This window comes from Podarcis filfolensis (genome assembly GCF_964270895.1).
Source record: "Podarcis filfolensis genome assembly, chromosome: 9".
NCBI lineage: Eukaryota > Metazoa > Chordata > Lepidosauria > Squamata > Lacertidae > Podarcis > Podarcis filfolensis.
Window position 1 is genome coordinate 1,787,171 of NC_139610.1, and position 26,301 is coordinate 1,813,471.

A 26,301-nucleotide genomic window follows, 5' to 3' on the forward strand; every position below is an offset into this window, starting at 1 on the left:
CGTTTCCCCCATGGTAACCCATTGAACCCTCCCCTTTCCACTTCATGCCACCATTGCTGCTGCCACGGGTCCCAAAGTCAAATGGCTGTTGCTCCTGAGCGCGAGGGGCAATCAGCTCCAGAGACTGATGAAGCAGCGGCGCCTCCTCCTGGCCTTCCACGCCTTTCCCTCCTTCCAGGTAAGAGAAGAAAAAGAGGAGTTTGGATTTGATATCCCGCTTTATCCCTACCGAGTCTCAAAGCGGCTGACATTCTCCTTTCCCTTCCTCCCCCACAACAAACCCTCTGTGAGGTGAGTGGGGCTGAGAGACTTCAGAGAAGCGTGACTGGCCCAAGGTCAGCCAGCAGCTGCAGGTGGAGGAGCGGAGACGCGAACCCGGTTCCCCGGATTATGAGACTACCGCTCTTACCCACCACACACTGGCTCTCAAGAGCCCTCTGTTAATGGGCAGAGACCCCGATTCACGCAGCGCGGGCTGTGGGAAGTCGCTCCCGCAAGAGGCTGGGACGGCCGCCAACCCAGATGGCTTCGAAGGAGGCCTGGCCTGCCTGGCCACTGGCCCTGGTGGCTCTGCCTGCGCAGTCGAAGGGCGGTCCCGCGAGGGAGGGATCCCGGGACACCCAACTATTCCGCTGCGGAGACCGCGCGCCCGAGGCCGGCGGGGCCGGGGCCTCATCCTGGCGCTCCTCCGGGCAGCACTTCGCCCCGCCGAGCCCGCCAGCCCTTGGCCCGGAGCGGCGAGGGGAGGAGAGCTCGGCCCCGACTTTCCCGCCTCCTTCTCCCTCGTGCGGCGAAGTGGCGGGCGCGCGCCTTCGGGCGACGCTGCCGCGCATGCCCGGAAAACCAGCCGCGCACGCTCCGTGGGGGCAGAAGTGGGCAAAGGAGAGCGGGAAAGCAAAGTCCGAGGCGGCTTCGGCAGCCCCACGGAGCACGCGCAGAGCTCGCCGCGCACGCTCAGTCGGCTCCCCTCGAGCCGGGGGGAGGGGCAGGCGCTTGCCCCGCCAGCGCCTTTCGTCGCCGCACCGGCAACCGGCGGGACGAGATGACGTCACAGCGGCGGGACGCACGCAGGCGGAACGGCGCGGCGAGGAGGCGCGTGTAAGTGGCCCCGCGGCGCCGCAGGGGCGGGCGGAGTCGGAGGGGCGGGAAGCAAGATGGCGGCGCGCCGGTCCCTCGGCCGGGCCGCCCCGGGAGGGCTGCGCCTCTGGGCCTCGCCCGCCGCCTCAGCCCGGCCTTCCCCGTCCCCCTTCGGAAAAACTGAGAAGGAATAGTGGTGGCAGCCAAACCCCGCTGCCCTCGGGGCCGCCTCCCGGAGAGGCCGGGGAGCCCCTTCGCCTCTGCGTGTGGCACGAGCAACAGAGGCTGAAGCGCAGGTGTCGAGGCCGGGAGGAGGGGTCGCCCTCGGGCGCCTTAAACACTAACCGAAGAGCATTGCGGACACGGTCTATCCCAGGGGTAGGCAACCTAAGGCCCGGGGGCCCGAGGCAGCCCAATCGCCTTCTCAGTCCGACCCGCGGACGGCCCGGGAATCAGCGTGTTTTTACATCAGTAGAATGTGTGCTTTTATTTAAAATGCATCTCTGGCTTATTTGTGGGACATAGGAATTCGTTCATCCCCCCCCCCCCAAATACAGTCCGTCTCACCACATGGTCTGAGGGACGGTGGATCGGCCCACAGCTGAAAAAGGTTGCTGACCCCTGGTTCATCCAGTTGTGGACGGTTAAGACATGACAGGCACGTCGTGCTTTTAAGGCGCAGTGGGCTTCTTGGATGAATGCGGGGGGGGGGGTGTCATAAGCAATAGGGGCATATTTCAGAGGGGCAGCCTTGTAAGTCTGTGGAAGCAAAAAGGACCGAGGAACAATAGGACTTTGGTTCTGGTTGATAGCCATGACATGCCTCCTTTACCCAGTTCCTCCTGCTTTTCTATGTTCCAGAGTGTATGTGAACAAGCGTTTCACTCACCTTCCCACACTCTGATTTTTCATTAAATCGTCACAGCTGAGTGAAAGCCATGTCATTCTTTTTAATCAAAAAAAGTGTATACATGCTTCCATTTCTGGTCCATGTAGTTGTCCCCTTAATAAACAGTGTTTTCAAAAGAAACACACTTGAGGCATTGGTGAAATTTGTAAGGGTTTTGTAAATTTCCTCCAGAAGGGAAACCTGTACTGATAAAAGGTATATCTCCGCCCTCCGCAGTCCTGCCTGCCAATTTTATTGAAAAAAGGAATGATGAAGCAACTGGAGGGAGAGTAGGTAACACAGAAAAGGAGCTTATGCCCTGTTACACCGTCACCAAACTTGTCATCATGGGATTGCATTTCTTACCAGCTGCAGAACAGTATGTTCATTATCCTAGGTAGACAAGTATGGAACCGTTTCCTTGCATTACATATCACCACAACCTCTCCAGCTAAAATGGGGAAGTGTAATTTGTGAATCGTGATAAATGTGCATTAACTGAAGCAGATGGAGATTCCAGAGTGATCATTAAAGTGCTTGAAATGGTTGTGTGATTTTTGGACTGATTCTTCCAGCGGCCTCTGGTACTTTCAGACTCAGTTGCTGCTCGAGGAAAGGTGCTGAAGGTGGTGGTTGAAGCCAGGATAATTGAGTTGCTGAGGAATACTGTTCTGCACGCTCCCCTTTCTTTTTTTAAAAAAATGCTAATACCTTTGTTATTGTTACTGAGGCACTACTGATTCTTTGCACATAAGCCATGCCTACCTGAGGGGATGGGTTGGGAACACACTAAATGTTTTCATTCCATAACTTGATATGTATATATTTTCTTTCTTTCTCCAAAAGTGGCTGCACACTTTATCCGGACTAAAAGTCCCATAACGGACATAACTTTGCCTTTCATGGTATGAACAGCACTTTTCCTCTTCCTCCTATAGACAGTGCTGTGGCACTTAAAACTTTGTATTAGTTCATCATGGCATGACTAGGGAGGCATTAGATGTTTTGTTGCACGGTACCCTCCCTCATACATCTTGGTCAGCCTCTTCCGCCTCCCACCCCGTCAGCCCCTCCCCTTGCTCCTTGCATGTTTTTAGCAGTGGTCACAGGCACTGTCTCCTTGCTCCCATGCCTTGTCACCTTCTGCAGCTCAGCCTTCCACTTGATGCACCTGCATTGCCACTCTCTCTTCTGTCTCGTCTGGTGGAAGATTATCCTGGGAGGCGCTTCTACAGCTTCCTAGATTAACCAGTTCTTTTCAAAGACCCTGGCTAATCTGAGAGTCTGGCAGCATCTTAAGAATGTTAGGAGACCCCTGCTGGATCATACCAGAGGCCCATCTAGTTCAGCATCAAGTTGATTTTTGTAAACTGCTTAGACATTTTATTACAATAAAGCTATATATAAAGGTTGTGGAAGAAAGACAGACCTGAGTGGAAGACCACTCTCCTGACTTGTGATTCCCAACAACTGATACCCAGAGGCATGCCACTTCCAATACTGGAGGTAGTACACAGCCATCCTGGGTAGTAGTCATTGATAGCTTTATTCTCCAGAAATCTGTCTAACCCCATCTTAAAGCCATCAAAGTTTGTGGCCAACACTTTATCCTGTGGTAGTGATGCCATAGTTTAACTATGCGCTGTGTGAAAAAGGACTAACTGATCTTTTCTCTCAGCTAAAAAGCCCCAGTAGTAACCTTTCCACATAGGGGAGTTGTTCTAGCTCCTTGGTTATTTTGGCTGCCCCTTTCTCAGTGCTTTCCAGCTCAACAATATCCTTTCTGAGTTGCTGTTTTATTGTAGATTGGCACTGTGATGCTAGTATTGAAGACTGTTGGCCGAAAAGAGTCTGAAAGATGATGCGGGTTTTCTAGTGTGGTGCTTTCAGGTAATAGTGCCACCTTAGCTCCTTTCCACCAGAGGAGGGATAATGGGATAAAGCTGTGACGGCTGCAATCAGTGTGTCAAATTCTGGACATGCTCTCATTCTTGGCTGCTCCCTCCCCAGTGGGCTTCTCCTGTCTCATGTTTGAGCTGCTCCATGGCATGTGCTTTCATAGGCAAAAGCCTGTTTCGTCTGATGCACGTTGTGAATTGAGCAGCTATGTGTCCTCTTCGGTTCATTGGAGGAAAAATGAAAAAAAAATGAAGGCCAAATTTGTGTTTGCTTGTATGGTTCCGTCTGTTGCACCAAGTTGAATGATTCAAATATATATCTCTTGAGCAAAATGAGGTGTTTTGTTGCTTCTATGGAACTAGGATTTAGTGTTTTGCTTTCCATTTCGTTGTGTGTTTTTGCACCAAGAAAAGTCCAAGATAAAGCAATCTTACTGTTTTGGAGTGTGCCAAGGAAATAATGGTAGTCAGCAGCAAAACAGCAATTTACATTCGGTGTAGGATTTTTGTACACAACCCAGTGCTTATTGCAGTTGCAGTTTTGAAAACCTGACGTTTTAGCAGCATCCTTGACCCACGTTGACCCATTTTTTTTTGTTTTATACATTAAGTTTTCAGAAATGTAAATTAGCATAAATTAAATTCAACAATAGATCTCATTGTTGTATCCATTCTGGAATCAACAACAGTCCCTAAGAGAAAAGAGTTGGAAAAGTTTGGTAAATCCCACTTATTCCAGAAGGGATGACTTAGGCCTAATGTCATGAGGGTGTGGGAAATAGAAACAATGAGATGTAAAGCAAAATAATGATTATAATAAAGAGTTGAGGTGACTAGTTTGTTTAAGGGTATTGCTAGGTATGTTGTACTCAGCACCACCACAACTGATGATCTTTTCCCATTAGTAGAATTGAAGGTCCTCCTCTTACCTTTCATACAGATAGCTACCACCTCTTGATTTTTCCTTGGTTGTCTATTTGCATATTAGGAGTTTCTTCCGATAAAATCGGAAGCAACTAAAATGTGAGAAGAATAGAGTGGTTTGTTCTCAAGACATGACAGTATTAATCCTGGTTTAAAGGTGGCTTATAAGGGACACAGGTGGTGCTGTGGGTTAAACCACTGAGCTTAGGACTTGCCAATCAGAAGGGCCGTGACGGGGTGAGCTCCCGTTGCTCGGTCCCTGCTCCTGCCAACCTAGCAGTTCGAAAGCACGTCAAAGTGCAAGTAGATAAATAGGTACCGCTCCAGCGGGAAGGCAAACGGCGTTTCTGTGCTCCTCTGGTTCGCCAGAAGCGGCTTAGTCATGCTGGCCACATGACCCAGAAGCTGTACGCCAGTTTCCTCGGCCAATAAAGCGAGATGAGCGCCGCAACCCCAGAGTCGGCCACGACTGGAGCGAACAGTCAGGGGTCCCTTTACCTTTACCTAAAGGTAGCTTAGGGCAGTGTTATGAATGTGGGACATTGTCATGGATATTTTAAATGTAAGAATTGAAACATGATGCTTATTTGATTGCAATCTTCTTATATCTATGCTTCCCCAAGTTGTAGTTTTCTAGTGGTGATTACTCTGGTTGTTAATGAATAAAATGCATTGTTCATTCATGTTTGTCTCTGTAACAGCAGCGTAGTGCCCCATCGTTGTTAGTCTAATACCATAGTCTTGCTAGCATGGCAGTCAGTGTGACTAGTCTAAGGAATTATCTGCTAGGCCAGCAAACTGTGGTCCACTAGCAGTATAATCGAATTTGGTGCCTGGGTGTAAATGTTAGTTGACTTTGCAACTTTAGGAATTCCTGATGCTTGTGACTTGAATATTAAATGTTTCTCTTTTATATTAAACAGCTATGATGACTTCATGGGGTCAGCAAAAAATGTGATAAATGAACCGGTTGATGTAGAAGACAGTTATAACATGATGGTAAGTTGTATGTCTACTATGGCCATATTTTAGGATCTTAACTTGTTTGGCTTGTCCTAGTTCACAGTTTTAGTTTCCACATATCTGGGTAATAGTTACCAGTCTTCCATGAAACTGGAAGGTGGTGGACTGTTCTTCACTGAAGGTTTTTAAGCAGAGGTTGGATGGCCTTCTACCAGGAATTCTTTAGTTGTGATTCCTACATTGAAGTGGGTTGGACTAGATGCCCCTTGAGGTGCCTTCAAACTATACCATTCTGTGATTCTATAATTTGATTTCTTCCCCTGCTGCTGAATCCTTCTTTGCTGTGTTAACTGATCACTACTAATCCTTTTTCTTTCTTTCTAACCCAGTCCCTTTCTATGTTTTGATGGATTTTCACATTTTGCACTATTAAACTATTATTCGGAATTCATTTCTTATAGAAGCATTGCTATAACCTAGTTGTGTTGTTAAAAGGTCATAACTTTAATTTTATATCTTTTATGCTAGCTTGCACCAAATCCTAAAACTTATTCATCAAATTTTCCCCACCAGTGATGCATATTATGTCCTTTCTTTTAGGGATGGGCAATGTTTAGCTGCTCTACACACACGTATACTGTGAACGTTTCTAGTTTTAAACTGTTCATGATGGTTTTATTACATTTTTGGTTGTTGTTAGCTGCAAAAACAGTGCCCTCCTCACTGAATTAACCTCTTCACATAAACCTTCAAATGCAGTTAGTGGTCTAGTAACTTTTAAACATAATAAATTGTTTTTATTCATGAGATGTTCTGTTTGAAAGTGCTGTAGCCATGTCTCTGGTGAGGAAAGTTTTTTTCTTATGACAAAAGCATGTATATATTACCATAGAGATTTTGAAAATTGCTATTTATGAAAAGAAAACCGTTTGCCTAAGAAATTGCCTTTATTTATTTAAATTTGTATACCACCCTTCATCCAAAGATCCCAGGCCGGTTCACAACAGAAAAATACAAAGTGAGAATACAAAATACATAATAAAGAACATGTCACAACAAGTATTTTAATGCATCTTAAAATCTGGTGTGGCCATTTGCCACAGTTTTATAAACAACAGGAATCACACTGTTTATATTTGAAAGGCTTTTTGAAAGCATTGTGAAGAATGGATCCTTTCCAGTGCCTCACAGATCTGTCTTTTATCAACAAAATGATGGGGAGATCGAGGCAAAGTCCTTACCCATCAAGTTCAGCAGTCTCTGGAAGACACCCACTCCCTGTCTCAGATAGAAATTGCAGCTAGTTCACACAATATGTTTTTCCTCAATGCATGAACAATTCTAACTATACCTGAGTCTCATGTGGGCAAAGTTAGGCAAAGTGCAACTCAATTCTACTTGCTTCTTCAGTTGTCTTTCCTTACCTCCTCCTTTATTTCTCTGTTTGCCTAGATGGTAAGCCTAGGAGCAGTTTCTACATTGTCAAGTTTGTTACATATCATACAGTGTCTTGTTTTTAGGTGTCGCAGAAAAAACCCTGATATTAATGGTTAATATTGCACAGCACTGTATTGTGTAAAGTCTAGAATGTCCCTTCTTATACCTTTTTTAAAAAGAGTGTGATTTATAAGGTATAATTTCAAACTAGCAAACTGCAGTGTTCCAGCTTGGTTTGAGTAGCATGTGAATGCCTTTCCAGCTCCCACCTTGAGCTTGCATTAAGGATTTTGATTCTTTTGCAGAATCATTTCACCTGGTGCAGAATTAATGTTGGGTCCTGACAAACCATAGTTTTCAGTTAAGGAGATGGTCTTGATATGTGCAGTTTCATTCCTGTCCTTTCCATACTGGTATTTAACTGTGGTCTCATATGTGCCAAGGCAAAGCATGGTTTCCTTGCAAACCAAAGATTGACACCAGTTGTTTGAAGTGGGTTTGTGAAACATGGTTATAAGAGAATTGGCTTATGTTAACCATGGTTTTGTCAGGTTGCACTCATAGCATGACACCGTAGTTAGCACTGGAAAGTTATCTTAACACTGGAAACATAGTTATCTTAACAGAGGAGAGGGTTCACATATTTTTAATACTGGCTCCCTGTTTACAAATTGTGGTTTGTTGAGAGCCAGCAGTCGCACTACACTAACCTATTTGTGCCTATTTTGCTTTCACAACCAAATGCATTTATGTAATGTTCTTTCTCTGGGCAACAAAGATGTCTGGTGTTTAGAGTACTGTAAAATTATTACAATGCTGTCCTTCTGGGGGAGAAATATTGGATGGAGATGGTTCAGTTCATGTTAAGGAACTTGAGAAGCATATCTAAAATGTGCAGAATTGTGAATAGTGACAGTTTCACCGTTTGCAAAAATTTGGGAAAGTAAAACATTGTGAAAGAAGCAGCTCAGAGATGCCTGTTTGAGTTCTTCTGCATGACACTAGATGGCACACTGTGGCTTTGAAATCAAGACACTAGAAAATGATTGGAGGTGAAATAAAATATAAAAATTATCAACATAGCGCAGTATGTCCTCTTCGTATTCTGCATTTCACCCCATCCATTATTGCTTGGAAAAGTCTCTTGCTGAGGGGTTTTATATGTGCAACTGCTTCATTACACGTATCTGAATGTATTCGCTTGAGCTTAATTATTAACTTGTTAATTAATATTTTAGACTATAGCTCTCATAGCTTCTCTGACCATTGGCTATGCTGGCTGGAACTGATTAGAATTGGAGTCTAGTAACATCTGTAATGCCACAGGTTAGCCACCCATTGTAGATCTTTGTGGCTGGTGTATAAAATAACAGTTATATAAAACTTTTGTGTGTGGTTTTTTTATTGATCAGAAAAAATATATTAGTGACCGAAGACTTAAGAGATGGTTCAGAAGTAACAGTAAACTATGATTTGCCAATGGCTGATAAATCAGGATATAAAATAATGCTTTAAAGCTAATTTGCAACGAAGGCTCAGAAAAAGCTCTATATGGAGGCCAAATGGCCGAAATATTGGGAAATATTGGAACAAGAAGGAGACAAATTGAAATTGCAGAGTTTTGAGAAATTAAAAGATAAAGTGCGAGATTGGCTTCATTATTATCAAATAAGAGAGGCCTATAATTTGGACAAAAAAATTGGCTTTCAGGTGGAAAAATCAAAATTGGAAACAGAACTGTTAGATCCCAAAACTAAGATACTTTTAAGAATGTATAACTTGCTGTTAAAATGGAATACGCAGGATGAAACGGTTAAATCTGCGATGATTAAATGGGCACAGGATATCGGTCATAACATCATGTTTGCTGACTGGGAACAGTTGTGGACCACAGGTATGAAATTTACGGCATGTAATGCCTTAAGAGAGAATATTATGAAAATGATATACAGGTGGTACATGACCCCAGTCAAGCTTGCAAAAATATATCATTTGCCCGATAATAAATGTTGGAAATGTAAAGAAATTGAAGGTACATTCTTTCACCTTTGGTGGACGTGCCCAAGAATCAAGGCTTTCTGGGAGATGATATATAATGAAATGAAAAAGGTATTTAAATATACCTTCCTGAAGAAACCAGAGGCCTTCCTTCTGGGCATTGTCGGCCAATCGGTGCCAAAGAAGGACAGAACTTTCTTTATGTATGCAACAACAGCAGCAAGAATACTTATTGCAAAGTATTGGAAGACACAAGATCTACCCACCCTGGAAGAGTGGCAGATGAAGATGATGGACTATATGGAATTGCCGCAAATGACTGGCAGAATCCGAGACTTGGGAGAAGAGGTGGTGGAAGAAGACTGGAAGAAATTTAAAGACTATCTTCAGAAATATTGTAAAATTAATGAATGCTAAAATTATGTTCAGATTGGCAATAAGTGGTATTCAGCAACAAAAGTTAATAAGAATATGCAAAAATGAATTGATAAATGGATGAAAATATAGAGTTATAATATGTTATGATATAGAGTGAAGATAAATGAAAGAGGGTAAGGATTTGCTGAATTGATTATGTAAATGGGAATACAAAAAGGGGAGGTGTGAGGAGGTCAAGGAAACAAGCAAATGAGCTTAAAGATATCAAAAAATGGATTTGCTTTTTGTATTTTGTATTTTCTTTTTTTTCTTTTCTATGTATCTTTGTATTTTTTGTATTTTTCTTTTTCTTTGTTTTTCTTTTATTCTGTAAATCTCTGTTTTTTGTAAAACCCTAATAAATATCTTTAAAAAAAATAAAGCTAATTTGCAAACCCCAGTGTGGGCACATTGTGGTTTTTGATAAAGTGTCTTAACTGACAAACCATGCCTTGGGACATTGCTCAGTCCATGGAGGCTGCAGTTTAGGATAGCATCTAGGTACTCTTAGGGAAGGCATAAACAATATTTTTTCTTATACAGCTGGAGCATGAATCACCACTTGAGTAAAGGAAGGTTAGCTCAAACCATGGTTTAGCATTGAATTGGAACCAACCCAATCCAATGACTGCAATCCTATGCCCTTTAGAGTAATCCTCATTGAATAAGGTGTAGTATGGATAGGATTATTGTGCTGTTAGTGAAACAATTTTCCTCTCTTTTCAGGCTTCCTTCCAGCGTTCAAATAGTCATGACAAGGTTAGAAAAATTGTGGCTGAAGAGGGTCGCACAGCAAGGAACCTGATTGCATGGAGTGTGCCCTTGGAAAGCAAAGAGGATGATGGTATGCATTAACCATGGATCATATTTATGTTCAGCAAGTAATTATGCCAGTGAAACAGATTGGCATTCTGTTCAGGACAGGCAAGGAAAGTTCAAATGTGGTGTACTTTAACTTAATGGAATTCGCCATCACATGATTTAGTTGTGATCACTGTTTTAGATGGCTTAAAGGGGGATTAGATGACGTCATGGAGGAAAAGTCTGTCAATAGCTGTATACTGTTTCCATGTTCAGAGGTCGTAAGCCTCTGGACACCAGTTGCTGGGCATGGCAGGCAACAGCAGGAGAAGACGGTTGCCACATTCACGTCTTGCTTCTGATGTATCTGGAGAGTGGCCTCTGTCACACAGGATGATAATGGACTAGACCAGTGGTTCCCAATTAGCTAAATACTGCAGCCCCCGTGTTTCACAAAAGCCAAGCCATGGACCCCCTACGTTTGAAAATGTTTATATCTCTATGGTAGTTTTGGTTGTGTGAATGGTGCCATGGACTGCCTGGGTGGGTTATGCAGATCCTCTTGGGTCTGCGGACCACCAGTTGGAAACCACTGAACTAGATGGACCTTTGGTCTGCTCCAGCAGGGCTTGTACTGTATTCTTATTATGCCTGTCAGTCCCCCCCCCCCCCAATAAGGCATGCAGCTAGAACTATAAAAGCAAGAAAAGGTTGAGCACCAGCAAAACTGTATACCCCCAAATCAGTGCTCTAATTATGGAGTGGAATGTTCTCCTTGACATCTGACATGTCTTACATAGTTGCCATTTTTACAGAGTATGATTTTACTAAAATTGGAGAGAGCCTGGGGTTGTGAGCTATGCATACCATTAAGCTCCCCCCCCCCGACACCTCTTCTCCTTTAATTTTTGCCAAAATCCGATAAAAATGCAACCCATCTGCTAGGCATGAAGGAACTCAAGAGTTGTTAGATTTATGAAAAGGTCATATAAATGCCAGTGAAGTTGGATGTTGATTTCCAGCACCCTAACTAACCACTGTCCATTCTGGTTGGAGCTGATGGAGTTTAAAAAGTCGAGCAACATCTGGAGGACCACAGGTTTACCATATCCAATGTAAGCATTACGGAATTATTGCTTGCTTCAAATGCTGTTTTCTTTTCACAGGAAAACAAAAATGGCAAGTAGGAGGGAAATCCAAAAGAATAACTCAGGGAACTCATAAAACTACTAAACAGGTACATGCAAGTTTTCTTGTTGGGTTGCTCTTCATACCACACTAGAAAAGTAATGTGTTCTGAAACAAAACTTAAATGCTTCATTTGGAATGTTTTGTTCAACTGTACTGGAGATAAAATATATCTTAAGCCATTCCCATCCTTCCACAAAGCAGTTTTATTTCAGTGTTTGGTTTGCTGGCATTGTGTTTGGATCATCATATGCCAGTTAAGCTGAGGTATGAAGAAGCTTTATGGATGTGCATGCAGTCTCTTCCCATGAGCCATAAGACAAAGCAGGGCGGGGTTTAAATAATTTTTGTTGTTATTATTATTCCATTTTACCAGAAAGCTGCAGGTAACAGGTATGGAACAAGAAAGTATATTAAGCAACGTGACATTGTGGTTAGAGTGTCGGACTAGGACCTGGAAGACCAGGGTTCAAATTCCCACTTGGCCTTACTAGGTGACCCTAGGCTAGTCACTGCCTCTCAGTCTAACCCACCTCACAGAGATTAAAGGAGGAGGGAGAGAACCATATATGCCAACTTGGGATAAATGAAGTAAATAAATAATAAATTCATGTGACCTGAGGGATTGAAGAATATTTAATCATGTGACCTCCCTTCACTGTCTGAAGCAATATGCAGGATGGTTGTCTCATCTGTCAGAAATTGTGAGAAATAGTCCTTTCTGTGAAATAATGATCACTGAGTGCTTAGTGTTCTCTTGATTCTACCATGCTTTGTGAAATTACAGATGTTCTCCTTGGGTGGGGAAAAGAGGCATGTGTCAACGATCATCTTGGAACCCAACCCCTTAATTTTCTAAAAATAGTTTTTAGCACCTGCCCTTCTAAGTGTTCTCTGTGTTCCTTACCTCCCTTTTATTCTTCCCTTAATCCTATGTGGTGGGTTCTTGCCAGCTGAACAACTGTTCAAGGCTTGCAGAGACAAGTGTGTGCTGCACATGTTAACAGGCTCCTGGGATGCCAACCAGGAAGCAGGCCTCAGGCTCAATGCTGCCTCCAGTAACAGCTCTTCTCTCATCATCGTCTAAGATCGCTGGGGTTTGGAGGCAATACCTCCTTGTTGACCTGTGTGTCTCCTTGAGGCTAGTTTTTCAGCAGTTCCTAAGTGATAGACTTGGGCGATGAGAAGCTTTGCATCACAGAAGGTGGAAACAGCAGCCCAGATAAGTCATGACTCATACTGTGGGATTTAAAATAAACTTTTCCTTAACCTCCCAGCCCCCAATTCTTCATTTAATCTTAGTCTGCAGTCCCACTTACTAGCAGGTAGAAGCCTGCTTGATATGAACACATGAAAGAAACCGAAGGTATTGTCTGCAAGTTTGCAAGTCATTGATAACTTCCTGGAGCTCTGTGTGAGTTGGGACATGTCTCCTGTCTGTGCGTCTCAGTTGCCACATGTGTTGGTCAGATCCCTTGTATGTGTCATCTACGGTGAGTGTAATGTAGCTAACCAAGTGGGGCAGTTATACGTGGTCACGACCCCATTTTTCATTTTAAAGAAAAAGGTGGTATTGATGGTTAAAATGATAAAAACAAAGGGTAGTATTTGTCTAACTCCTACTCAGAGCAGACACATTGAAATTAATGAACCTAAATTGTTTGTCTCCAACTTTTATTTTAGGGCAGGCACTTTATCTGATAACTACTAAATGAAGTTTTAATTTTCTTTTCCGTATTGTAAAAATATCAAGAACATACACATTGCATTTATTTTGCTGACAATCTGTAGCCTGAACTTTAAGGGTTTATTTTGCAGGTCTGGTTTACCACAGATTCTTTTTTTTTTGTACCAGATATGCTAAAATATTGCTGAAGAGCTAACAAGAAATAGATTTTAGATGCTCAGCAAATAGAAAATTCTTCTGGTCAGAGCAAGTGGAGGGTGAAACTAACATCCAGACGTGATGAATGTCTGTCTCACTCTCTGGGGGAGACAGAAAATTACACTGATATTTCAAACCGCCTGGAGATTAAAAAGGGCAACACTAACACAAATACCCAACTGTTCCACTTCAATAATGAGGCTTTATGAAACACAAAATGGAGAAGCATAGATGTAAAATGATAGTCAGATATCACTAATGGAAACTTAATACTTTCTCTCTTGGGGCTGTTCGGTCACTTTGACACCAGAGCTGACTGGCAAAGGCAAGATTAATTTCCATAGGTTTTATATTAAAAGCAACAACTCTTATACAGTTCATTTAAAGGTATTTCACAGAGCAGTCCTAATGCATTCATGCCCAAAAGCAAGTCCCACTATGCTCAATAGGATTACTCCCTTAGTAAGTGTGTTTAGGGTTGCAGCCCAGACACTATACATCAGTGGTTTTCAACCTTTTTGAGTCCACCGCTCCCTTGACCAACCGCTTTATTCCTGTGACTCCCCTGTGGGTTCCAGCTCATCCTGGGGTTTTGTTACAGGATGTGCGTAAGTGGGGATTCCCCCGCTCTGCCCCAACCCATTCTGCCCTTGCCAGCTCCCCTGAATGTTCCTCGGAGGAGAAGAAGAGTTTGGATTTGATATCCCGCTTTATCACTACCCGAAGGAGTCTCAAAGCGGCTAACATTCTCCTTTCCCTTCCTCCCCCACAACAAACAGTGGGGCTGAGAGACTTCAGAGAAGTGTAACTAGCCCAAGGTCACCCAGCAGCTGCATGTGGAGGAGTGGAGACGCGAATCCGGTTCCCCAGATTACGAGACTACTGCTCTTAACCCCTACACCACACTGGCTCTTGGAGAGAAAGAGAGATGATACAGGAAGATATGGGCTGAAAGTGAATGAAAGGACAGCCCCCCAGGGCTTCTCTGAACATTCCTCAAGTCTCCCCAGGGTGTCCTGGTGCGCTGGTTGATCACCAATGCTGTACACCTACTCTGCAGGACAGGGATGAGAAACCTGTGGTTCCTCAGTTCCCATGGGCCACAGCTTGCACAGCCAATGGCCAGGGATGGTGAAAGTTCTTGTCTAGCAGCACCTGGAGAAAGAGAGCTTCTCCATCCCTATTTTAGGAGCAGCTTTGGTGGCCAGCAAACATGGAAGAAGGAATGTTAGCCAAAGAATGGAGGAGAGTGTCTCCTGTGCTGCCCTGGATTCCTAGGCTGTGCTTGTAGACACTACAGCAAAATGCTTGGCAGCTCTGCCTTGTATGTGCACAGAGGGCTTTTTTGTGGGAATGGATGGGAAGCTGCTTGCACATGTATAGGAGAGGGCACATAATACGACAAGAGAACTGAACATGCCTTTTAGGTATATATTGAATTCTCTAGCTAGAGACATTAAAGAGTATTACTGTAATTCTATTGAATATAAGTGCTTTGTAAATTCTACCTGTGAATGTTAATTTAACATTTGCCGTTATCACAATGTCTATGAGAAGAACTAAAAAGTTCCTTCACTGTGCTTGAAATGCTCCCTCTTTCTGTCCCATGAATGTGGCTCAGTGGATAACTTCCTGCTTTCATCAAACTGTACTTTGCTGCTTTGCTCAAATCAGCAAACTATGATCTGAGTGAGCCCTCCAAACTACGATTGTAAACCACAATTTACTCCTAGTGTTGTTGTTTTTTAATTGCTTTTATTGAAGATTTTCTTGGGTTATAAAAGTACAAACATCACCTCTGCTTTCAGATCACAGAGTTCTTTTTACAGATCATTTATATTTGATATGAGACTTTGATGCTGTATACAGTATAAGGGGGGGAAGAGAGGTAGGGGGAGAGAAGGGGGTAATTTGCTCCTAGTTGATCAAGCCAAAATGTTATGCGCTCAAGGGAGTGCATGAGCAGAGGGCTTCCTCCCCATCCTTCAAACCCTTGAGCCCCCCCTATGTTGTTGGATTCCAGGCCCTCCCACCACAGACTTATGGCCAGTGGTCGGGGTGATGAGAGCTGGAATCCAGCAGGAAGCTTATCTGTGGAGTCTTGGAAACATTATATTCAGTGCTTTTTTTCCTGGGGGGATGCAGGGGGACGCATACCCCTAAACATTTTGTGAATCTTTGTACTTTTGTCCATTTACTATATTTATTGTTCCCATTCTGAACTATAAAATGGTGATTTTCTTGAGTCAAAATGAGAGTACCCCTAAACATTTTTTTTTTAAAAAAAGCACATTATATTTGAATACTTTCAGTGCTTTGTTTTAAAAGTGTTTGGGCTGAAGCAAAATGCATGTCCTGTGAATCGCCAACCGTTGGCCACACTTGCTGGATTTTGCATTTCAAGTTGTGCCCCTTCTTTGCAGAGTACCACATCAGATTGCAAAATAACATCAGCTACTGGAGAAAAAAACTTTGATAAAAGCCCAACTAAAACAAGACAGCCTCGGAAAGTGGATCTGCGAGCACGATACTGGGCCTTCCTTTTTGACAACTTAAGACGTGCAGTTGATGAAATCTATGTCACCTGTGAATCAGATCAGAGTGTAGTAGAATGCAAGGTAAGCTCTTCTGGTAGTGCAGTACATGCATGGATGATGCTTGGTTGTTACTTATAATCCTCAAAGTACTGCAGGACTCTTGAATCTTGTTGCTCTGTTCTTTATGAGTAGGCAGATATACTGTGGTCTAAGCTTTCATAGACTAGAGCCCGTTTCGTCATCTGCCACTCCAGACTTTAGGTTCTGAATGCTTATGTGCTAGAGAACATTCATTTCCATTGGGGTTGGGATCTGTGGTGAAACCACTGCACCATCCAGGGCCTTGCTGGTGAGCTGTGGCCAGAGTTGAGGGTGTGATTGGAGTGGCTTTTTCTATTTTTGTCTTCCTCCCTCCCCCCCCCCATAATGTATTTCCCCTTGACGGCATTGAGAGGAAAATTAAATCATTGACTCCAGGGCCTGTTTGTGGTGGGGATGATCCTGTAGATCCATAGCCTCCCTGGACCCACTGCATTCAGGGCAGCACCAGTGGGTCAGTGGCAGCAGCACTGATTTCCACAGCCACATTGGGGAAGGCCTGTGGCTGCAGACCTTCTTCTCACTACACTGAGAGGGAGCCTAATCAGCTGCAATGTATTTTCATATGGTTCTGTTGGTGGGTGCTTTCATGGTCTCCGGCTGTCTTTTGCAGTAAGTTTTCAATGGAGTGGATGATAGTGGTTGAAAGGGAGGTGTTGGAGCAATTGGGTGGATGGTGTGTTTGTGTGTAAGGTGGACTTGTTAGTGGGGGCGGGGTCAGAGTGACGTATCGTAAATCGGTCTGCTTGGGCAAGAAGGGAGGATGAGACAGAAGGGATCCTTGACTCTGAAAAACGTTTCAAAATGTTCGTGTTTTTGCTTTTCAGAAAAGTTTATTGTTCTATTTGTTATTATAGGTTTCTGGTTTGATTGTTTATCTATAGTATAAGTTATTTTTGTAAATTGCTCTAAAACTGAAATGAAATAACAAATCTGCAGGATCCACACGAACCTTTAACCACCCTTCTTGAGAGCTTAGGATAGTTTCCTTATTCTTTAAGTTGCCTTTGGATTCCAGTTTGCTCTTTGTATTGACTGTAACAGGCTAACTTAACTAACCCTTTGAGCAATTGTCATTTTTAAAATTGGCTGTTTAAAACTCTCTAATCTTGTTTGTTTGCAGAAGATTAATCATAATTTAATTTTATATATACCCTATATGGTCAAAACTGCTTTAAAAACAAGAATATTATGGCAGTGTAAACCACTGAAATCCAATAAAACCAGAAGCTCTCAGAACAGAGGAAGCTCTAAAATAAGAAATCTTAAAGGGCTCTAATTAAAGAATAACTCTAAAATAAATTATTCATTTAACAACATTTAATATTTATATGATTCCCCCATTGCAGTGAGATTAACACACAGTAGACTGTATATGAATATATTGTAGTTGATTTACCTGCAAGTCCCCCAAAATTTCAGTAATCAATCCTGTAGGTGGCACTATTGAGATTCAGCCTGAATTCACATTCTTTCGTTTCCTGTTTAATATCTTAATTACACATTGTTCCCTTTCTCCAGAGATAGCTATCGCTCCTCTCATTCACTTGCTGGTGGTAATTATGGAAGATTGATGGCTCAGTATAAACAGTGTCTGGGTGGGTCGTAGTCATAAGTTGGCTTCCCCCATATAATTTTAGATGGAAAACAGACACATCACCCAGTGTATTTTTCGCCAGCTCAACTGAAAGGAAGCTGGCTTCCTTCTTTATAACATCAAATTTACTCCTTGGAGTTTTATAATAAGTATAACAATTTGAATATATACATACATACACACACACCCCAAGAAATACATGGCGAGCAAAAGAGAGAAGTTTAACATTATGAAACTGTTGAAGGTATCCAAATTACTTTCCTATGAACTTTGAGTGAAAATATTCACCACATTCTGGAAACCATTATTATTGCTAGTCCATGACATGTAAAGAGAACTTTCATCTGGTCATGAATATTTAGTTTTCTGTTGAAATGAAAGATGACCAAATTGACTCTAGGGTTAGTGTACAAATAGAGCTGGAAGAAAGCAAATTCTGAAACCAAACAGTGGCTTGAGGTTTCCAAGCTGTCTGTTGGTTTAACACAATTTAACTCCCCCCACCACACACAAAAAACGAAACACTGAACTAAACTGAACTGTCCTCCTGCTCAGGAAATTTCCCCAAAGACCCTCCGCCCACTTTAAAGAGACCTGATACTCCCTGCAGTGTAATCAGATTATGATTTTCTAAACTTTTGTGGCTGAAAGAACAGTAGTTTATTTGTATGACATCTCCATAGATCCAAAACTGCATTCAGAATTCTGGTCATACCATTCATGCTAAGTTGGGAAGGAAATATTATATATCCAAAACCGCATTAAAACTAAAACAAAAAATCCCCCAAACATTCATTTTACAGAAGAGTTAAGGTTGTTAAGTGATACCAGTGTAATTATCCAATGAATAATTTGTATACAAACCCTAAACATTAGAAAACTGTATAGAATTCCTGCCTTTCAAAAAAAAAAGGTCTATTTTATTGTGCCACTGGAGCTTTAGTTCAGTCTTATGCATTGGTGACAATCCATGGCCACTTCAGTTATGGCATTTATGTTTTAGAAAGTACAAATGGGACCTACAAATGGGGGGGGTGTTCGTGTATGTCTGCAGATGCTAACTTCCCTCCTGTTTCTTAGCTGACCTTGTTTAATGTATATATGTATTTATTCTTTTCCTTAAAATATTGTAAGTCACTTTGGGTTGCTGTGGTAAAAAAGGTGTGAAAATAATAATTTTGCCTCTAGTTCTGTTGGCACAGGGCCACTGACGTCAATATTAGCAGGAGTGATTATCTCTATTTGCTTTATTGTGTGGGGTGTGTACATGTGTGGGGTGTGTACCCTGTAAAATGCTTATAGCTATGTGTTAGTTGGGGTGGGGGTGGGTGGTGCTGTGGTGGCGTTCTTGGGCTTGCCAATCAGAAGATCACAGTTTGAATCCGCATGACTCAGTGAGCTCCCATTGCTCTGTCCCAGCTTCTGGCAACTTAGCAGTTTGAAAGCGTACCAGTGCAAGTAGATGAATAGGTAGTGCTGTGGCGGGAAGGTAAATGGCGTTTCCGTGTGCTCTGGTTTCTGTCACAGTGTCCCATTGTGCCAAAAGCGATTTAGTCCTGCTGGCCACATGACCCGGAAAAGCTGTCTGTGGACAAATGCTGGCTTCCTCAGCCTGAAGCGAGTTGAGAGCCGCACCCCATAGTCACCTTTGACTGAACCATCCAGGGGTCCTTTACCTTTTAGTTGGGGTGGGGAATATTCGCACTGCAAAAGAAAGTGAAAATAATGATGGTTACGGTGACACTGCACTGTGATGTTGGCTTCTTCTGGATGGAAGTAATTCTGCTTCCCCTGTCTTTAGCACCAACCTTCTCTCATTTATACCATGCAGTGATCTCAGTTTTTGATGTGACTTTGACTGAGGCTACAGTGGCAGGCTTGAGCTTCCGTATCTGCAAGTTCCATCTTTTTCTGATATCTGCAAGTAAGTAGGACTGGGTGATGGTTGGTTTCCAACATCGCAGTGTATCACCAGCTAAACGTTGTGATATGCTGGTATATCACGATGTCTGAAATAAGGATGGAGCTATGTACGGTGGGCCTGGAGACTGGGTGTGCGGGTGGCTGAGGAAGCAGCCACAGAGAGGCAGGCAAGCGAGGGGCAACTGAGGCAAGCTCTTGCGTTTGGAGGGCGAACTCCTTCCACTCCTCCCTAGACAAAGAGAGGGAGAAGGAAGAAGCAAGAGCCTCGATTCCTGGCTGGGGTGAGGATGGATCGTGGAGGAGTGAGACACTGAAGGGGAACCCCCCCATCCAGAGCCTGGCAGGTGGTTCTTTAGGTGCCAGGAGGGGCAGGGCAGCTGGCTGAGATGAGCCACAGGGAAGCAGCTGGAGGGGGAAGGCAGAGCCTCAAGGAAGCAATCAGAGAGGAAAGGCAGGGAAAGAAGCAGCCAGCCAATCTCACTTTGGGGGAGGCAAAACGGTGTTTGGAAGGCAGCAGCCAGCAATCACCAATACACAGGGACAGGACTTCTCAAATTGCTCGCAATTATACCACCTCCGGGAGTTTTGAAGGCTGTTTGCAATGTATTGCCAGATCAAATATACTGAAACAGTTATCGCAATGTGGGCTGCTTCAAACCAGTTTTGAATTATGTATTGGTACATCGCACAGGCCTACAAATAAGGTTAAATATTTCCTCCTCATACATTTTTCCGTTGTTTGGGGCTTTATTTAAGGTTTGAAGGAACAGAACAGAAATAGCAGTGTGTGATGTGCACCCAATTCTCCAGATGTTTGCTCATTAGTAAGTTCCACTCAGTTCTGCTTACTCCCAAGTAAGCATGCGTAGGGGATTTGTGCTCATTTCAGCATTGGCCATGGCTGATGGAAGAGGGAATGGAGCCATCTCAATCTCACCTGCTGTCCATCAAGGGGTCCAGAATTTGGTGTTTCCAAAGGTCTGAATTGCACTGCTTTGGGAGAAGTAGACACTTTGTTCTCTTTTGTTTCCCTCCCCCTTCGTTTTGAAAAGTCTTAACTGTTTTTGTTCCAAAAGGGCGTCAGGAAGGAGGGCTGATGTGTCAAATATTTGGAGGCAACAAACATGTAGAGATAGAAAAGAAGAAAGGAAAAATGTGTGGACTGCTTCACATATTACTTTTTAAACAGGTATATGCAAAACATGTTTGTGTACCTGTGAAAACATCACATGTGCATGTGACAATCCATATTTATAGACACCTGTGTTAACAGTTTGGGGAACCAGACCTATCTGCTGCTCTCTGAATCATATACAGTGGTACCTTGAGTTAAGTACTTAATTCGTTCTGGAGGTCCGTTCTTAACCTGAAACTGTTCTTAACCTGAAACACCACTTTAGCTAATGGGGCCTCCAGCTGCTGCCGGAGCACAATTTCTGTTCTCACCCTGAAGCAAAGTTCTTAGCCCAAGGTACTATTTCTGGGTTAGAGGAGTCTGTAACTGGAAGCGTATGTAACCTGAAGCATATGTAACCCGAGGTACCACTGTACCCACAGCAGCCATGTTCACATTTCAAAGTAAGCCAGGATTCATAATCAAACAACAAACCATGTTTTAAGGCATACTAAAAATCCTGACTCATTAGGAGAGGAACAAACTAGGATCCTGGGTTCAGATGTCACAGGCATGCCAAGCTCAATGGTGGCTTACTGGGTTTGTTTTTCCTCCTCATTCCACAGGAGGAGTGAAGCAGGAGCGATCAAGATGGGTGCCCCAACAGCCTTGGATTGTTGTTAGGTGTAAATGCATCCAATACTTGGGCGTAGCCAAGGGGGGCAGGGAGGGGCAGCTGTCTCCCCCCAAATCAATAAAAATACATAGCAACTGAGGTTCTGCCACCCCTAACAAAAATCTTGACTATGCTTATGATCCAATGTGAAGTGCACATGTGCTGTCATATAAGTGTGTGAAAGGGGCCCAATTTCCCCTTGCAAATAGTACTTGCAATAATATTTTTCCCTTTGCAAATAGTATGTCAGCATTTAGGTTTTCATCCCTGTAAGGAAAGATGGAGAGCCAAGCGCATAAATTTACTTGAAGTCCGTTTGAGGCTTCTCAGCATACTATAAATTGTTACTGAATGAAAATAATGATACAAAATCTCTTTAAACTGTTAATTGTTTTTAATTTTTCTACTGCAACTGAAGGATTTTATCATTTTTCTTAAAGTAATATCAGAAAGGACAATTGTATGTTCATCTGTGGAATATCTGGTCAAGTTTTTTTTGCATTTTTGGAATTTGAAATGATATTTATTCAAACACAACAAGTAATATTTATTATATTCCTAAAGCAATTTGTTGCCTTCCTAAAAGAAAACCCCCTGCATTCATTTTAAATGAAGAAAGAGCAATCATTACATTTCAGTCTTTACATAATAGGAATTGGAATGTCTGTGTGCAGTGCAATGAGGGAGTGGGCCAGATTATTGATTTACAGTGTTGTTGAGGATAATGTTTATTGTATTTGAATGAGACAGGGCTCTGGTGACTGTTTGCGGTTGAAACTGCAGACGGAAGGGTTGTGGTGGAGATGCAAACAGGCTTGTGAGAAAATCAGCTGTTGGTAATCTCTCCAAGCTTTGAAGTTTGCCTTAAGGACAGTTGTATTTTACAGCTCAAACCTATGCACATTTACTTTTTTTTAAAATAATTTTTATTAACTGGCCAATCAAATCAAATTAAATCACATCACATAAATTCCGAATTACAAAGCCAAATTTTAAATTTTTTGTTGGGGGGACCCATATTTCAAGATCCGAAGGGGGATTCTGATCATCTTCTTGCTACTGCGTTAATGTCCAAATCAGTCCAAATCAATCCAAACAGAGATCATAATTCTATCCAGTCTTTTCTTGCTGTTTCCACATCACATCTTGTTCATATATTTTCTCTTTTTTCTTTATGATCTCTTCTGATAGTCTCCTTAAGCCGATAAACACCAATAATAATCCTGTGTGAATTTTTCCGTTCTTCCAATCCTCAAATCGAGATGGTTTCCATATATCATCGCCTTCATAGATAACATCGCTCTTTCCATCATTAATCTCGCAAAACTGTCGCTCTTAAGTCCCTCTGAGGAGTTTCACCCACAATATAAAAACAGCTTTATTTCTCGATTTCTCCTCCCAGACTCAAGACCTCCGACAGAACTTCCCAATATGGCGACGGCATTTTTAACTGCGTCATTCCAAAGCTCTTATACATTCCACGCTCTTCTTAAAACATGCTTTGGTTCGAAATTTTATCTCCACACAGCCTTAAATCCACAGCTTAAGTCCTTAATACGACATTTCTGACTTGTAAGGGGAGGGGATTCTTGTTTAATCACATAAGAAAAGAAAGGAAAGTTTTCCCCCCCTCCCCATCAGTCATTTGCCATACCGAGTCTTGGCGTATCTCCTCATGATTTATTCTTGTTCCTCCGACTCGTCTTGTTTTATCAGAGATCTCTTCTGTTAGCAGTCTTTAGTCCCCCTCTTTCCTTGAAATATGTGCATTCCTTCATCCAAATTGTTTCTTTTGAAGTTCTTGCAGCTAGTGGCGCGGATCAGGGATGGCGTCCAGGAGTGCCGAAATCCCACAGGAGGGCTTTGTGCCTAGTGCCCCCATCCCCACAAATTCGGGGGTGGTATAGGGCACAGCAGGCAGAGGCAGTCCCCCCCACCATCCTGGGGGGGTAGGGAGGCTAATTACTCCCATCATAGCCTCCAAATTACCTTGTGTGGGTCGGAGAGATGTTATTGTCAGCCATCTTCTGATGCGCCTCCTAGTGGCCCCCCTCCTCCTATGCACATTTACTTGGAAGTAAGTGTTGTGTTCAGTGGGACTTGCTTTCTTGTGTTCAGGGTTGTAATCATAGTAGCTCTTCTTAAGCTGCAATATGCACATGCCATTTTTTCATGGTTTGGAATACAGGAACAAATAGTTAAAGCAGGCTGTCTCCATCAGTTGTGTGTTTTGGCGACTAATGAAATGAAGTCTGCAAATTTTCCAGGGAAAAGCAAATGTATATGGTGGAGATATGTCATTGAAATCCATGGAATTTCCAAGTATGTTCAAAGTTGCATTCTGGATTTATCAAGGTTTTGAGGAGTTTGATCCATTTTCATTTAAAGGAGCTTTATTTCTGTGCAGTGATTATCCTAACCGGATAATTCTAATTACAGGTAGGTAGCCGTGTTGGTCTGCCGTAGTCAAAACAAAATAAAGAAATTCCTTCCAGTAGCACCTTAGAGACCAACTAAGCTAGTTATTGGTATGAGCTTTCGTGTGCATGCACACTTCTTCAGATGCACTGAAACAGAAGTCACCAGACCCTTATATATAGCGAGAGGGTGGGGATCAACCATTCCCACCACCCTTCTGAATAATACCCCTCCCCACCCTCTCACTATATGTAAGGGTCTGGTGACTTCTGTTTCAGTGCATCTGAAGAAGTGTGCATGCACACAAAAGCTCATACCAATAACTAACTTAGTTGGTCTCTAAGGTGCTACTGGAAGGCATTTTTATTAGGATAATTCTAAGTGTCTGATTATAGATATTAATGAAGGATGTGGGTTGAAATAGTGCCTTCTTTACCTCAAGAGGAGGGGCCATATTTTGGTGAGAGAGCACTTTGCTTGCCTTCAGACGGTTCCAAATCCAATCTTCATAGCTAGATGATGGGAAAGGATGAGTCTTACTCCAAGACTCTGGAACACTGCTGCCAGAGTAGACCACAGGTGAGCAACCTGTGGCCTTAAGGCTTCATGTGACCCTTGACCCAAATGTCATGAGAGTGGCAAGGATGGGGAAGCCGGTATTATCCCTCCTTGGTCCGCAGCCCCCAACAGATTACACCCAAGGAATTGCAGCCCCTGACAGGAAAAGGGGCTCCACTCTGGAAAGGACAAGACTAAAGACAGATGGGCTACTAATCTGATATGTAAGGCAGTGTTATATAAACTGGCAGCAGTTCTAAATCTAAGCCGTTAAGGATGTAATTCTGCTAGAGTTGCACATGTACAGGGCTGGCAATGATCCCAAGAAGAGCCCTTCTGGATTAGGCCAAAGTCCCATCTACTCCAGCTTCCTCTTCTCACTGTGGCCAACCAGATGCATAAGGGGAGCCTGCATGCAGGACTCAATTGCAGCAGCATTCTCCCCATATGTGAATCCCAGCAACTCATATTCAGAGGCTCTTTGCTTCCAGCAGGGGCGGTAGAACATAGGCAATAGGCTTCATGTTCTATGCACTTTTCTCAACCTTTTCTCAACAAGATACAGCTCCATAGTCTCTTTTCTGAATACAGTAACCAGTACAGTGGTACCTGGGGTTACATACACTTCAGGTTACAGACTCCGCTAACCCAGAAATAGTACCTCTGGTTAAGAACTTTGCTTCAGGATGAGAACAGAAATCGTGCTCCGGCGGCGCGGCAGCAGCAGGAGGCCCGATTAGCTAAAGTGGTGCTTCAGGTTAAGAACAGTTTCAGGTTAAGAACAGACCTCCGGAACGAATTAAGTACTTAACCCGAGGTACCACTGTATTCCAAGTGTGTCTTTACCATAGATATAGTGTCATTATGGTATTGTCAGTTTGGGGCTCAGTCCCTTTCCTAATTATTCCTAGCATGGCATTCACCTTTTTCACAGCTACTGCACTCTTAAGTCAACATTTCAATCACCTGTGTTTCAGATTCCATTTAGCATCTGTTCTATTTTTTTAAATTGCCTCAATGTGCATTTGCTAACATTGAATTGCATTTGCTTTTACTGTCTGTTAACCAATTTTGAAGAGAGTATTTTGGAGTGCCTTCAATCCCTTTTTGTTTTAACCACCTTGAACAATTTGGTAGCATAATCAAATTTGGCTAGTACACTGTTCACCTCTAACTCTAGATGATTAATGGACAAATTTAAAAGCACAAGTCCTAATACTAATCTGTGGAAGAAATCCACTTTCTATCAGTGGGGAAACTGCCCCTTTATTCCTACTCTCTGCATCCTGTTTTTTAGCTAGTTACTGATGCATATGAGGACCTCTCCTCTTATTTCATGGCTTCTAAACTTATTCAGGAGCCTTTGGTGAGTTATTCCTAGACACCAGCATTGCTTTTTCAGTGCTAGCCCACACAGAACTGAATGAATGAATATTTCAGTATAGAGACAAGAATCAAATTACCAAGTTCTCAGTGGATCTGGGCTTTCTCTCGCTATCCAACCTCCATAGACTTAAACAGGAATTGTTGTGTACAGAGTTGCAGCCTTGTTACAGTCTTGTTTCTTCTCCTGCATTTGTTGAGGTGTCCGAGGCAGATGAGTGGGATAGGGAGACAGAATACATGAGATTTGTTCAGGGCTTCTCCCAAGTTACTTTACATTGGTGGCATTCCACATCAATGCTCTTTTTAGCAGTTGACTTTTTTGGTTTTTTCCCCTTAGATGTGGCTTAAGTCTCTAGCAGTTTTACAGAGCAATCATACATATTTTATAAACTACGCAGAAGCCATACAAGAGAAACTAGCAAATAGAGGTATTCTACTCAAGTGGATAGTGGGTCGGGCTGTGGTCTAAACCACTGAGCCTCTTGGGCTTGCTGATCAAAAGGTCGGCAGTTCGAA

At 42.9% G+C, this 26,301-nt stretch overlaps 1 protein-coding gene across 8 annotated transcripts in view; it reads left to right on the plus strand.

Moving 5' to 3' along the window:
* Positions 1 to 665: 665 nt before the first annotated feature.
* SCAPER (S-phase cyclin A associated protein in the ER) overlaps positions 666 to 26,301 on the plus strand; it is a 215,371-nt gene continuing 189,735 nt past the window's right edge. For 5 of the 8 annotated variants that reach the window (XM_083630088.1, XM_083630090.1, XM_083630089.1 and 2 more), the window contains exons 1-5: positions 666 to 1,098; positions 5,712 to 5,787; positions 10,330 to 10,447; positions 11,571 to 11,641; positions 15,901 to 16,095. In XM_083630088.1, coding sequence (XP_083486214.1) covers positions 1,043 to 1,098; positions 5,712 to 5,787; positions 10,330 to 10,447; positions 11,571 to 11,641; positions 15,901 to 16,095 — 516 coding nt within the window. In that variant the 5' untranslated portion in view covers positions 666 to 1,042. Of the gene's footprint in view, positions 1,099 to 1,356; positions 1,456 to 2,812; positions 2,872 to 5,711; positions 5,788 to 10,329; positions 10,448 to 11,570; positions 11,642 to 15,900; positions 16,096 to 26,301 lie in introns of those variants that run through there. The other 3 variants (XM_083630092.1, XM_083630093.1, XM_083630094.1) reach the window with 3 other exon arrangements.